Raw genomic sequence first — 14499 nt, 5'->3', positions numbered from 1 at the left:
CCGAGTCCCTCGGTGTCCAGCAGCACCAGAGTGGTTTCTGCTTTTGTGGGGTGAGGCACGCACCACATCCAGATGCCCTTCGTCTTGGACTCGATTGTGCTGCCCAGTGCAAACCCTGATAACCACACACCAGAAACCCCACAATGACTTGCAGGCATTCATTTGAAGGGCACGAGCGTTTGGATGGCATCAGTGCTGCTGACCTGTTTGTTTCCCGGCCAGTCGATTCATCAGGTAGGACTTCCCGGTGCGATAGAGACCCACCACAGCCACCACCACCACGGGCTGCTGGATCTGCTCCAGAACCTGCAACGCTGACCCCTGCACACACAGCTTCCCATCGGACGCCGTGTCAATCAAGCACACTGGTTTGTCCATGACCACTGGAGACCCAAACACATTTCACTTCCTTTAATCAACCGCACTGAGAAATACTCCAATACTCCTGCATTAGACAGTACAGTAACTCCCCACACGAGCAGCCTTTCCTCTTTCTGTTTGTGTAAAATATTGCTTTAACAACACACTTTCACATCAAACTACACAAGCAGGCTGAGTAAGACACATAGAAATGCTTAAAGATTTGTTTGTGACCAGCTACAGTCTATAACCAGACTGGGTTTAGTTGATGCTGGTCTCTACTAAAGAAGTAAAATACAAGTTAATCATGTCACATAAACAAAGTCCTTTGTGCTCTAACAAAACATGGCCAGAACATCTATCAAGACACGTCAGGTTGTAGAGTTCACTAACACACACACACACACTCACACACACGGTCACACATGATCAACTGCAGGAGCAAAAACAAACATGAAGAATTTGCTGCTGTGCTGATGCTGAGTGTGAAACACTGGACATTGTATTGTGTGCAGATATAAGAGCAGCACAGGTGCTATAATGATCTGAATGAAGGAGCGTCTCTTACCGGTTTGCTTTAGTTCACTCCAGTCTAACTTCAGTCTGAGTTGTGTTCATGTTGCAGCTTCCTGATATTCTACCCATGTTTCTTAGACACACCTTCGGCTCCAGACTCTGGATGCTGATTGGTCTAGAGTGAGTTAGGGGACGTTCCTGGTCTCTCAGTGTGTCTCTGGTTATTCTCGGTGGCTGATTTGAGCTCCTCCTGTTGACTGAGCAAACAACAATGCAGTTTAAATCTTGGTTTTACTTTCAAAATCAGCAACTGCAAAGTAGAAAGCATGTGACCGCAGATACAAGAAGCTTGGATTGTTTCCAGAGTGTGCAGCCACATAAAAAGATAAGATGCTTTTCTTTTTTGTGGTACTACTGTATATGACACAGACTGGAATGACATCTTGTATATCTGAGCTATGAACAACAAAAGCTGACCAGTAATATTCCAGAAATAAGAAGAGTACAGGAGACTGTCTGTTTAACCTGTGATAAACCTGGTTTCTGATGAAACTGAATGGAAATTCCCCTCCGGTGTATCAGACACTATGAAAGAGGAAGTGGGACACTTTAAAGTGTACTCATGACTCCATCAGTACTGTATGACACTAACAACACAAGAGTCCAGGGAACTCTTTTACTCATAAACTGTGACCCATAGAATGTGTTAAATCAGTTGGTTGGGGTAAAAGCATCAGCTAAAAAGTAAATGATTGTTATACTACTGGGCCGGGCTTCATTTTGATTGGTTGGTTAATATTCTAAGGTGTGCAGTTATTTATATTAAGCAGTTCCAGGCAGGTCTTCACAGCATTACGTGTTCATATCACTTCACCAAATGCAGTTATTTCAAAGGTCCTTACAGTCTACAAAACTGAAACTCACAACGACACTGGCCAAGCATAACAGATACGACAAAGACTTGACTTGTGTGACTTCAGGTTGATAGCGAACAAGGGCACATCTGGCTGCCACACGACTTCTCACCATTTTTCTTGTTTTATTTAATGTTTATTGATTTACTTTAATGGCTATAAAGTTTAAAAGGGGACTGAGGGAAGGAATACTGGTGTTCTGCGACCGAATCGCTGCATACGTCACTCCTCTCGGTGCAGTCTTATCCATTCATCAACTTCTCCCATTACTGTTCCTATATTTCAGCATAAAGCTAGACGGCTGTTTTGCCCTGGCATACATTTTAATAACTTAGCGGAGTTTTCTCAGCGTCTTTGGCTCTTTCACTACTGTCGTTGCTACGTAAGACTGACAAAGCCTTTCTGTCTGAATCTGCTCATTTGTTGTCAATGCAAGTTTTTAAGTATTCTTACTTTGGAGGACTTTATAACACTGAAAAACTCAGAAAGGTCAAAGGTCTCTCTGTCTTTATTGAGTGTTTTGATTTGTTTCAACATATTGACTGATCTGCACATTACGCGAAAACTGTGTATCATATGCACGCCAAAGTCCATTTTTGTGTATCAATACCACAAGTTTTCGTTTTTATTTGGCGTATACGCATTTTCATGAGACCGGGCTCGTTTACACACAAGGAGTTTTATTAAACTAATTAAAAGTTGAATCCAAAAATGAACTGGCTTTCTTATTCACATCTTCTTTTATAATCATCTAAGTCTTACCTTTGCTCAACCATATATCTATCCCTGCTCACATTCCTCAATAGCCCTTCATTTATCTAATCTTCTTTCTTAGGTTTGACTAGTACCTTTGCTTAAGACATGATTTCATGCTTTGTTTGTGTGACCTGTATGTTTCAGGTGCTATATCTTAGTGCCGCGTCTGTGGTGTTAGATAGTGTGTGTTGCGTTTTCTTCATTGAATATGTTAGGCACACATACTACAGATGCCTTTCCTTCAAAGTTTGCACAAGTCTGCAGACAACAGATTTGGTGTCACCATTTGTTTTTGCTCATTGCAATTTATTGCATTTGTTTTTATATCTTCCGATCTTAGGCTTTATGAGGGTTTTTAGGAGTGGCGTAAACTAGACAACTTGGTGTTTGATTATGTAAAGATTTATAGAAAAGTAATAGGATTTTGAACTCAATTCTAAGGTCTGACGTGCGGGAATTTCTTGCATCCTTTCAGAACGTGTTCTATTGCATTCTGAACCACATGCAAACAGGTCATTTGAGACGTTGAAATACCGTAATACAGAGAGCTGCAGTTCAGCCTAGTCGTAATTAGAGCATTGCACCTTTCAAGGTCTTCTCATGTAGAAACGGCTTAATTTTAGCAAGCAAGCGGAGGTGAAAGAAACTAGATCCAATCACAGAGCTAATATGTCTATCAAGCTTGAGACGGTTGCCAAACTCCACACCGAAAAAGTTTGCAGATATCCAAGATCAATCATGTTCATTCCTGAAGAAACAGAGGGGCCAAAAACAATAACCTCGGTTTTATCTGCATTCAAAAAAGGACGTTTTTAGAAAGCCGGCAAGCCCAGGGTAAGCATATATAGTGAAAACTTGATGACATCAATGTAATGTACAAAGTAATTAACAATTAATAATTCATGTTTTTAATTATATGTTTGCATGCAAAAATTATTAAAAGTTGTACCAAATAATTGTATTTGTGTTTAGTAAACATAAAAACAAGTAACTTGTTAAATGTACATCATTTAAGATAATATACTCCCGGTTAATATGACATAGCATTTTTAAATTGTGTGATTAAAAAGTAATGTTGATTTAACAAACTCAGAGTCAGATAAGGGCCTTGTAACATTTAATTTATGTCAAGTGTACTGAAACATCTTGGAAAATGTCTTGCCCAAAATGTTTTTATTTAGTCCAGTGCAGTAACACGAAAGTTTCAGGCTGTAACGGGGCTGACGAGACGTGAGACGTGCGGATCCATGTGCAAGCTTTATTTAAAGCAGAGAGGTCAAAAACACAGGCAGGGTCGAACAATGGCAAACAGGTATATGGCGGGCAAGACACAAGAATAATCCTAGGGCTAGCGAAGGTCAACGATCGGCGAACAGAATCAAAAGGGCGAGACTAGAGGGATAAATCCAGGAACACAGGAAAAGGTCCAGGCATGGGCAAACAGAGTCCAAACGGCAAAACGACAGGGCAAGACTAGAAAACAGGCAAGACTAGACTAAACTAGGAACTAAGAAAAAGACAAAACTAAGACAATAAACAGGCTCCGTATAGCAGCTAACACTAGGAGAGTGGAAAACGCAGAACAATACTAGAGACCAAACAGGACATAAACATGGAATGGCTTGGTAAAATAGCTAACACTTGGAGAGTGAAAAACGCTAGACAGTACTCTGCAGTGAGAGAGAGGAAGTCCATGGCTTATGTAGCATGTCTGATTGGATTCAGCTGTGTGTGTGATCAGTGCATTCAGCTGTGTGCGTGTATTCAGTGCAATGGTTGATGGGAAATGCAGTCCAGGGTGATGTGTAACAGTCTGTGTGGTGTGAGAGTCAATGTAATGGGAGAAGGGTGACCTCTGATGGCAAACAGACGGAAGTTCATGGACCGGATTCGTGACACAGGCTGACTGAGAGAGTTGGGATTTACAGTGTAATAACACTGTGTAAAGTGTCTCAAGCAACCATTAATGACTTATTATTAATGTCCTCCCATCCAACGATAACACAACCACAATATGTACTGAACCATGAGATACTCGAACCATTACACCCCTACACTAAAGACAATTTCTGGTGTTTTAAATCTTAACTACCACATAAATAAGGACTATTATTCCTTTACTGTACATTCAGTTGACCATTAATTATGCTAGTCACCTGTATTTATATAGAGACCAAACTTATCACGGTTATCAGTATTATCACGGTATTGTTAAAATATGCTGGAGATGTTCAAAAAGTACCGACACATAAATCACTTCACCAAGTTTTATATTTAAAAATCAACAAACAACAAATAAAATGGCTTTTTGTTTGCATAATCACTAAAACAATAACATCACCAATGATGTTCGGATTTTAAATGACAACTTGACTGACAACAGTTTAAGAGCATGTTGAAATATCTGATGTAAATGTTCAAATAAAGCTTTGAAAACGTTTCATAAAAAGGTAAACCTCGCATTTCAGCCTTTAAATAAAGAAAAGAGTTCAGTCAAAATGATAATTGATTCATAAATGATTATATGTATTTTATCTGCTCCGTAAATAATTCTAGATAACTTATCTGAATTGTTTAAATGTGTAGAATCCACATAAGCTTGTTTTTCCATCAACCGGTCAAAATTGACGGCAGGGCATGCAGATTCGGTCCGTTTTTGGTCCAGACAGAAACCGCACACAGGCTGAATATAAATATAAGTCTCTGTAAATCCACTCGCTGACAGCAGGTGGCGCTTATGGACAAGCTTAATTATGTCACGGTTCGCTGTGGTAGGAACAATATAGACACGGAGAAACGTTAACAATCTTTAATACTGGAATCACAGGGGAAAATCCACAACAGTTTATCATGATTTATCATCAAACCGGTAACCGTTACATCCCTAATACAGATTGTGTCAAAGCAGCTTTACAGTATCAAATAGGAAAACAGTGTGTCGGTAATGCAAAATGACAATAGTAAACACTAAATTTTCAGTTAAAGACAGTTCATCATTGAATTCAGTGATGTCAACATCCAGCTCAGTTCAGTTGTAATAGTATCTGTGCAATCAAGTCAACGATATCGCTGGATATTGTTCTTCGCTCCTGATCCGCTATCATCTTTGCGAGCTCTCTGGACTTGCTGTCCTCTACCTCTTTATTCCTCCTCCTCAACTGCTCTATCTCGCTGGCCATTTTGTTAGCGTTCTCCTGAAAGCCCTTCTCCATCAGGGCAGCCTGTTCCCTCAGCTTACTGTCCATGGCGTGCTTTGTCTCCTGCTGCTGGACGAACATCTCCTCTTCCATCTTCTGTATGACCTGTCTCACCCTCTCCTCGTTATTCTGTTCTTCAATCACCATCTTCTCCTCCAGCTGATGCTGCCTCTGTTCCTGAGCCTTCATCTCCTGTTCCAGAAGGACTGCCCGCTCTCTCTCCTCTGGTCAGCCCAAAAACAAGTGGTTACAGAAACAGACATGCTTGAAGCTCAATGAAGGAGACAAATCTAACAACATCATCCCTCTTGTTTGACACGCTGAAACATAAGCGTTCAAAGCGGTTGTAGATGTGGAATGAGATTGCATCCATCCCCTTACACCACCCTTTCATTTACCCTAACACTAACTGTGCCACTGGGTTGATTCTATTCATATTCTCATGTATAAGGCTTACTGTGTCTACTTTTTTCTACTTACCGCAAATCCTTCTTTCATTTTCGGTTAGTTTATCATCAGCCTGCAGAATGGCGGTGGTGACTGCAACCTTCTGCTGTAGAAATTTCTCCAACACCTCGGCAACCTATGAAGAAACACAAACCTGATATGGTAAAAATATTCATATCTGAAGATACTTAGTGCTATTGCTTAAATATACTGTGTATATATATATATATATATATATCAAGGACCAGCAAAGGACCAGCATCCCAGTGTCAAAACATACCTAACCAGCATATGCTGGTTTTTTCAACAGGGATATATATATACACACACAAACACACATACACACTTGATTGATCCAGCCATATAGAGGATATAGCCATATCTCACGGCTACGAGTGTGATATTGCTCATATCTACCTGTATGTCATCAACACTATGATAATAATAATAGCATTGTTCTATGTTAATAATGTAACATGTATCACCTTGACTTCTTGATAGGCCAGTGTATTGTACTGATTCACAATGTCCTCCAGGTCCTGGCAGAAGAGATCGTACCCACCAGCTGTGGCATAAAATCCTTGATTGATCCGCTCGGTCATTGGTTCAGAGAGAACTGACAGAAGACTTTCACATTTTGCCTCGGAGGCCTTCTCATTGTCCCAGAGATAGCTGTCAAACTGATGATTGATGGCTTCCTGAAACAGCACAACAAAACAGGAAGGATATATCGTATCGTTGGCTTTACATCAAGATGCGTATCGCATCGGCCTCAGTTATGGAGATGCACATCCCTACTGGATACCACAACTAGTACAGTGCAGAACCAATGGATAAAAAAACCCATAATACAAGACATAATTTTCAATATGTAACTGAGATTATTGCTGGAATTTCCACAAAATCTAGACAAGAAGCCTCAATCTTAGTAGTTGTTGGCTGTCCTCAGTTTTTATTGTGGGTGGGACATCTATATTTAGTGCCTTCTAGGCCTCATAGGTGTATCAGCACTACTGCAGAAGATTTAGAGACTGCATGCTTTACCCTACACTGCAAATAAATTATTTTCTTACTTGTTGTCTTGATTTCTAGTACGAATATCAAATATTTAAACATCCTTGAAACAAGATACTTTTTCTTGAGAAGCAAAATGACTCGAGATATTAAGTCTTGAGAAAAAAAACCATCAAAAGTTTGTTAGTTTTTCCTTAAAACAAGAAAAAATATCTGCCAATGGGATAAGAAAAACAATCTTAATTGAAAGGGAAAACAATAAAAATGTGAGCAATCCATAAAGTGGCTTAAAGCCATCTATTGTTGTAATCTGTCCACTCCCACTGACCTCTAAAGATGTCAAGTGCTTCCCATCACTGTCCCTGAAGGAGCGTTTCATGAAGGTCTGTGTTGCCATGAGACTGAAGCATTGGTGTTCTGAGGTGATTTCGTTCAGTTCCAGAGGGAAGGACTTCTTCAGCTTCTCCATTCCACTCTGGTACACCTCAAGCCCCTCCTGAAAAGCAGCCTCATTCTCAATCAGTGCCATTGAGATCACAGCGTTCTCCAGACACGGCACAGCTCCACTGGCGATGGTGTCTACGAATGTTTTTACTAGATGACCCAGAACTGTAGGAAAGCAGAGGAGTCAAACACAAGTACGGTACAAATTAAATGGATGCAATCCTATCAGCTTTAGTTTTGGAACAGTATTTTTCAAGCTTTAGTTGTCGATGAATAAAGATGCAAAGACATCTTTATAAAACATTAAGAGTCCAAAACATTAAAAGCATAATTCACTCGAAAAACAAATATTTGATGACTGTTTTGGGTTAAACCATTTTGGTTTCCATTGACTTCCATTTGTATGTCCAAAAAAACTAAAGAGTTCTCAGAATAAATTCTTCTATGTTCCACGAAAGAATGGCAGGTTTGGAATGAAATGAGGGTGTGTAAATGATGACAGAATTTTCATTCTCGGGTGAACTTTAAGAGACTTGCTAGTGTTGTGGTTACAGCAACAAGACTAAAACTAAACGGTGACCAATACAGTATTTGCTGAAAAGCTCGCCATATGGATGCTCGGCAACGGCGTTCTGAATCCGCGCTTCCTGAGCTTCACGAGCACGCCGGCTCTCTTCCCCCATCTGCACGTCCTGAAGCGCTTGATCAGCGCAGCAGCTCCGCCGACTACAACGTTCAGCAAAACGTCCGAATAAACGAAATCCGGTAGAAGATTGTGTGGTGTGTTCTGCCGAATGTTCAGCACCTCATCCCTGGTAAAACTGATCGTGTTTGAGAAACAAAAAACTGGAAAAACTAACAAAAACAGTACAAACACTGGAGAGCCAAACACTCAGGCTGCCGTCTGCGGCGCCATCGCATGTTGTGGTACCGGAACTGTGGTTGTTATCAATATTAAACGTATTAGCCAGCCATGCGGTATGTTTAACCACCAACACATCATTTTGAAGTGAATTTCTAGCATCTCCCTGATTCAACCATTTAGAGTTGGGCGATATGACCAAAATCTTATACCATGACACGAGTAACTTCCCATCACAGTAATGCCTGAAATGAGTTTTCTTTCTATACCAAGACATTACTTAAAGCCATATATAACTCACACAGCTTCTTGCATTAATATATCGCAACACAACACAACACTGCGTTTTAATGCCATACCATTAAAGCTTCTTTCCATTTTTCTCTGATGTCAGTACTTTCATTTAGTCCTGGCACTGATTTATATGCTAGACAAAGTAATAAATACAGTATGGCCAAATCTCAACATAAATCATATCGCCCAGCTCTAAAACTGATCAAAATTAAAGTATTAAGGCATTGCAGACATTCCAGTATTACATTCTAGAAAGCTGCTTTGAAACAACTACAGTATGTGTATTGTGAGAAGGGCTATAGAAATAAATATGATCTCTTGGATTAGCCACTGTCTACATGAACCAATGAGTTACCTCTGCCGGTGACCGTGTGTCCATCTTTCAGATTTTTCACTTGGCTCTGGTCAAAGATAAACTGGCAGAAACGACCCGTGACCTCCAAGAATCGTTTTGAAATCTCAGCTGGGTCCAGTGTCTCCAGATAAGAGACATTGTCTGGATTGGTTGGGAACGGGAAGGTGAAACATTTCCGAGATGGGAAGTATTTGCGAATGCACTCTCTTGGAAGGTTGTAATTGTTCACTTGACTCGAGTTACCTTCAAGAGAACAACACAAAGCTGTCCTTCAGTCAAAATACACAGTGCACCCTTACGAAAAATAAGTTTATTCAAGTGTGCTATTAGTATATTTCTTAAACTAAAAAAATAGGAAAGTATACTTTCAGTCTACTTTTTATGTACTTCTCAGAAATATACTTCAAATGACATTTAAGTATACTTGACTTATACTTGATTTATTTGAGCTATACTTGTGCTCTGAAAATGCTTTCATTGTTATACGGTAGGGGGCGCTAATACAAATCTTCTGTACAGAATTTCCAAAACAGGGAAAGAGCGAAGAAGAAACCAAAACAACAGATGCTTCCACACGTAATCTAACATGATCATCTGACATAAAACAGCATCAAAACTGTGTAACATTATGGAGTAAAATGTCAACCAATAAAGAGGTAAAAATGATTGTCACGGTTTGGGGTGTTGATCGACTCCATCTACGTTTTGATTATCATTCTGAATCCAATTCATAGTCTTTTTCAGCTTTTTGTTTAAAATGTTGTTTATTTCTTTCTTTCTTTCTTTTTTTTATAAAAAAGAATGCATGAAGCTAGAATAAAATGTTTTTGTTTACAAGCAGATACCCTGTTCTTTCTTTTGATGTTTTGTATGTTCAGAAAATCATATAACAAAATATATACACATTAATGAATAGGGACATAGTATACTTAAAGTATGATGTAAAGTTCACTTAAAGAAAACTTATAAGTATACATAACTAGTAGTTTACTGAGACTATACTTCAAAGTGTACTAAAAATGCAAGTATTTTACATGGAGTCTTTCTAATTTACATAGTACTAACCTATTTACCTAAATACTCTGCAAGCTCTCATATTAAACAAACTTCAAACTGAAAATGAAATATAAGTTCTGATCAGAAGGATACTGCAGTTCCTCTATAGCCCTGTTGTCAATAGTTCCTCGACTGTTCAGGACTAGAGTGCTGCTCAGAAGGACAGCCAGAGAGAAGATCCTGGTGTCATGCTTTGAGTCGCCCTGAGAAAGACAGGATAAGACGATATGAGACCAGGACCCATAACAGACACACAGTTCCTGATATTGAATGATCAGTGATTGCGAGATTGGTGTAAACTGTACAGTTTGATATTTGTTTGGTTTGGGTCGGTCATTACAAAAAGTAAACAAGCATACAGAACTTTGGCCACTAGGCCTGGACAACTGACCAACCATCAGACAGAAAGACATATAGATAATATATGATAGAACTACTTTAGTTTGTCACCTTGTCCACGTCTCCGAGTCCCTCGGTGTCCAGCAGCACCAGAGTGGTTTTTGCTTTAGTGGGGTGAGGCACGCACCACATCCAGATGCCCTTCGTCTTGGACTCGATTGTGCTGCCCAGTGCAAACCCTGATAACCACACACCAGAAACCCCACAATGACTTGCAGGCATTCATTTGAAGGGCACGAGCGTTTGGATGGCATCAGTGCTGCTGACCTGTTTGCTTCCCGGCCAGTCGATTCATCAGGTAGGACTTCCCGGTGCGATAGAGACCCACCACAGCCACCACCACCACGGGCTGCTGGATCTGCTCCAGAACCTGCAACGCTGACCCCTGCACACACAGCTTCCCATCGGACGCCGTGTCAATCAAGCACACTGGTTTGTCCATGACCACTGGAGACCCAAACACATTTCTCTTCCTTTAATCAACCACACTGAGAAATACTCCAATAATCCTGTTTTGCAAGCAAAATGACCACTTTCGAAGAGCTGCAAGAATTGGTCTTATTGGAAGAATTTAAAACATTTGCGCCGGTATACGAAGCGTCAGAGAAAGGCAGCACATCCTCCAAAATGAAGGACTGGGCTGATCCCGTATCCGTTTTTGTTTGACGTCCAGAATAAAAAAAACGTCCGATGGGTAAGCTTGAATTAATCTGCAAGTACTGCTGCATCCGAGAGTTTTGTCACTTTTTGTTCGTTTAAATGAACTACAACACTTTCCGGCACGCATGTTTTAAAATCTTCCAATAAGACCAATTCTTGCAGCTCTTCGAAAGTGGTCATTTTGCTTGCAAAACACCACTTCTCAAAGAGGGTCTTTTTTTCCCTAGCAAATTCGACGTAAGTTTGTTTGGCTTGCTTTGAACATGCTCTAAATTTCTGCCGGTATGCCTCAGGCACCAATTCGTATGCTCTCAAAATGGCTGCTTTTACAGTGTCATATTCCAAAGACGCCTCAATTGGCAAAGCCGCACACACCTCTTGTGCTTTGGGGTGTTACGTCCTGTGACGTAATTTGTAGAGCCCGACCGATATATCGTTTGCCGATATTATGCGCCTGTCGCCGATATATCGGTATTGGCGAATACGCCGCCGATATGGAATTTTTTTTTTACAGAACATATAACACAGATAAAATGCTTGAAATGGTGTAATTACTTCGTTTGTCCAGCAGAGCGCGCTCCATTGTTTGCTATTGGCGTCCTGGATGAAACGCTTTAAAGCTTAAGTCTATAGAAAACCATTGAAACTTTGAACGGCCGAATCCGCACCAAATTCGGGGGATCCCTTCAGCTCGAGGAACCCTCTCGAATGCGAATCAAGTGTACGTCTAGAGGCCCGCTTTTGAATGAGACCACCCCCGCATCGATAGCCTACGGGGTTCAGGAGTTATGGGTGGTTAAATTTGCGGTCTGGCGCCGAACGATCAAGCGATCCCCCTACCGACGCGCGGAGGGTGGCATTCGAGAGGGCTTTAATTTATGCAATGGTGGAAAAAAAATTGGCAAAATACTTGGGGGAAAAAAACTAGAAAAACCGTGTTCGGTATTCGGCCTTCGGCCCAGTGTTTAATTTTGTTGGGTTTCGGCTTCGGCCAAGAATTTTCTTTTCCGTGCATCCCTATTTATATTGTATTTATTTACAGAGGTATATTATGTCACACTTCTCTAGTAAGTTTCGTCTGTGTGTGAAGACAGTAGCGCAAATCCATGAATGAATGTTCCGAAGTGAAAAACTTCAACAGAATAAAGTTGAATGGAATTGAATTGAATTAAAGTTGAATAAACTTCAACTTTACTGTTCAGTGCACTGATGTCAGACTCATTTTGGATAATAAAGTTTATTGTTAAATTGTTAAATACCCTGCCTCCATTCCGTATCTCTGTCACGTCATTATAAGTGTTTGATCACCACATTTGAGTGATCATTGCAATATGTATATACTGTATTATATATATAGTACCAGTCAAATGTTTGGACACACGAATGGGAAAGTGTCCAAACTTTTGACTGGTACTGTACTATAATATACACAAAGAATATCGGCCGATATATCGGTATCAGCCTTTTTTTACTCCCTAATATCGGTATCGTATCGGTCCCAAAAAACCCATATCGGTCGGGCTCTAGTAATATATATTGTTCTGCGGTCAGTCAAGAGTTTGTGTACCTTCTGTTTTCTTTTCTCTCCTGTGCTGCTGCTCTAATAGGAGCTGATTACTGGCACCTGATACTCGTTTGCTGATGACCAACTAACTCCTCATTCATTGGCTCCTCCAGAGAGGAAACCAGCTATAAAACCACAAAGAAAGCACAGTTGAGAGAGAGAGGAAAGGAGAGAGTTTGAGCTGTCTCGCTCAATGCCCCAGACAAGTGTTGTTGTTTTTGGTGTTTGCTGACTGATACTTAATGTCAAATCTGTGCTAGAGTTTCAGTTAGTGTACTGTTGCTGTGCTCCCACCTAGACCGTTGAACCCAACTCTCAATATTGCTGACTTTTTTGAGTCTATTCCCCTAGATTAATTATAAAACGGGAACGTAACAATTAGACAGTACAATAACTCCCCACACGAGCAGCCTTTCCTCTTTCTGTTTGTGTAAAATATTGCTTTAACAACACACTTTCACATCAAACTACACAAGCAGGCTGAGTAAGACACATAGAAATGCTGTCAGACTTGTTTTGTGACCAGCTACAGTCTTTAACCAGACTGGGTTTAGTTGATGCTGGTCTCTACTAAAGAAGTAAAATACAAGTTAATCATGTCACATAAACAAAGTCCTTTGTGCTCTAACAAAACATGGCCAGAACATCTATCAAGACACGTCAGGTTGTAGAGTTCACTAACACACACACACACACTCACACACACGGTCACACATGATCAACTGCAGGAGCAAAAACAAACATGAAGAATCTGCTGTTGTGCTGATGCTGAGTGTGAAACACTGGACATTGTATTGTGTGCAGATATAAGAGCAGCACAGGTGCTATAATGATCTGAATGAAGGAGCGTCTCTTACCGGTTTGCTTTAGTTCACTCCAGTCTAACTTCAGTCTGAGTTGTGTTCATGTTGCAGCTTCCTGATATTCTACCCATGTTTCTTAGACACACCTTCGGCTCCAGACTCTGGATGCTGATTGGTCTAGAGTGAGTTAGGGGACGTTCCTGGTCTCTCAGTGTGTCTCTAGTTATTCTCGGTGGCTGATTTGAGCTCCTCCTATTGACTGAGCAAACAACAATGTGCAGTTTAAATCTTGGTTTTACTTTCAAAATCAGCAACTGCAAAGTGGAAAGCATGTGACTGCAGATACAAGAAGCTTGGATTGTTTCCAGAGTGTGCAGCCACATAAAAAGATAAGATGCTTTTCTTTTTTGTGGTACTACTGTATATGACACAGACTGGAATGACATCTTGTATATCTGAGCTATGAACAACAAAAGCTGACCAGTAATATTCCAGAAATAAGAAGAGTACAGGAGACTGTCTGTTTAACCTGTGATAAACCTGGTTTCTGATGAAACTGAATGGAAATTCCCCTCCGGTGTATCAGACACTATGAAAGAGGAAGTGGGACACTTTAAAGTGTACTCATGACTCCATCAGTACTGTATGACACTAACAACACAAGAGTCCAGGGAACTCTTTTACTCATAAACTGTGACCCATAGAATGTGTTAAATCAGTTGGTTGGGGTAAAAGCATCAGCTAAAAAGTAAATGATTGTTATACTACTGGGCCGGGCTTCATTTTGATTGGTTGGTTAATATTCTAAGGTGTGCAGTTATTTATATTAAGCAGTTCCAGGCAGGTCTTCACAGCATT

The 14499-nt window shown here is 40.4% G+C and overlaps 2 protein-coding genes across 2 annotated transcripts in view; both read right to left on the bottom strand.

Annotated features, from left to right (window-relative positions):
• LOC107574049 (guanylate-binding protein 1-like) overlaps nt 1-1013 on the bottom strand; it is a 13741-nt gene extending 12728 nt beyond the window's left edge. Inside the window, exons 1-2 of the mRNA XM_016260521.1 lie at nt 929-1013; nt 204-383 (exon numbers count right to left, since the gene is read on the bottom strand). Coding sequence (XP_016116007.1) covers nt 204-378 — 175 coding nt within the window. The 5' untranslated portion in view covers nt 379-383; nt 929-1013. The remainder of the gene's footprint in view (nt 1-203; nt 384-928) is intronic.
• A 2925-nt stretch (nt 1014-3938) lies between these two features.
• On the bottom strand, nt 3939-13780 carry LOC107574048 (guanylate-binding protein 3-like). The gene is made up of 10 exons (XM_016260520.1): nt 13696-13780; nt 10882-11061; nt 10666-10793; nt 10274-10418; nt 9160-9402; nt 7533-7813; nt 6676-6888; nt 6224-6326; nt 5609-5967; nt 3939-4019 (listed from the first exon to the last, which is right to left on the bottom strand). The coding sequence occupies exons 2-10, from the start codon at nt 11054-11056 to the stop codon at nt 3939-3941; spliced, it is 1728 nt and encodes a 575-aa protein (XP_016116006.1). The 5' UTR covers nt 11057-11061; nt 13696-13780.
• Nucleotides 13781-14499: the final 719 nt, after the last annotated feature.

Source organism: Sinocyclocheilus grahami, unplaced genomic scaffold (genome assembly GCF_001515645.1).
Source record: "Sinocyclocheilus grahami isolate Dianchi unplaced genomic scaffold, SAMN03320097.WGS_v1.1 scaffold2102.1, whole genome shotgun sequence".
Taxonomy (NCBI): Eukaryota; Metazoa; Chordata; class Actinopteri; order Cypriniformes; family Cyprinidae; genus Sinocyclocheilus; species Sinocyclocheilus grahami.
This window is presented reverse-complemented; position numbering and strand designations above follow the sequence as displayed.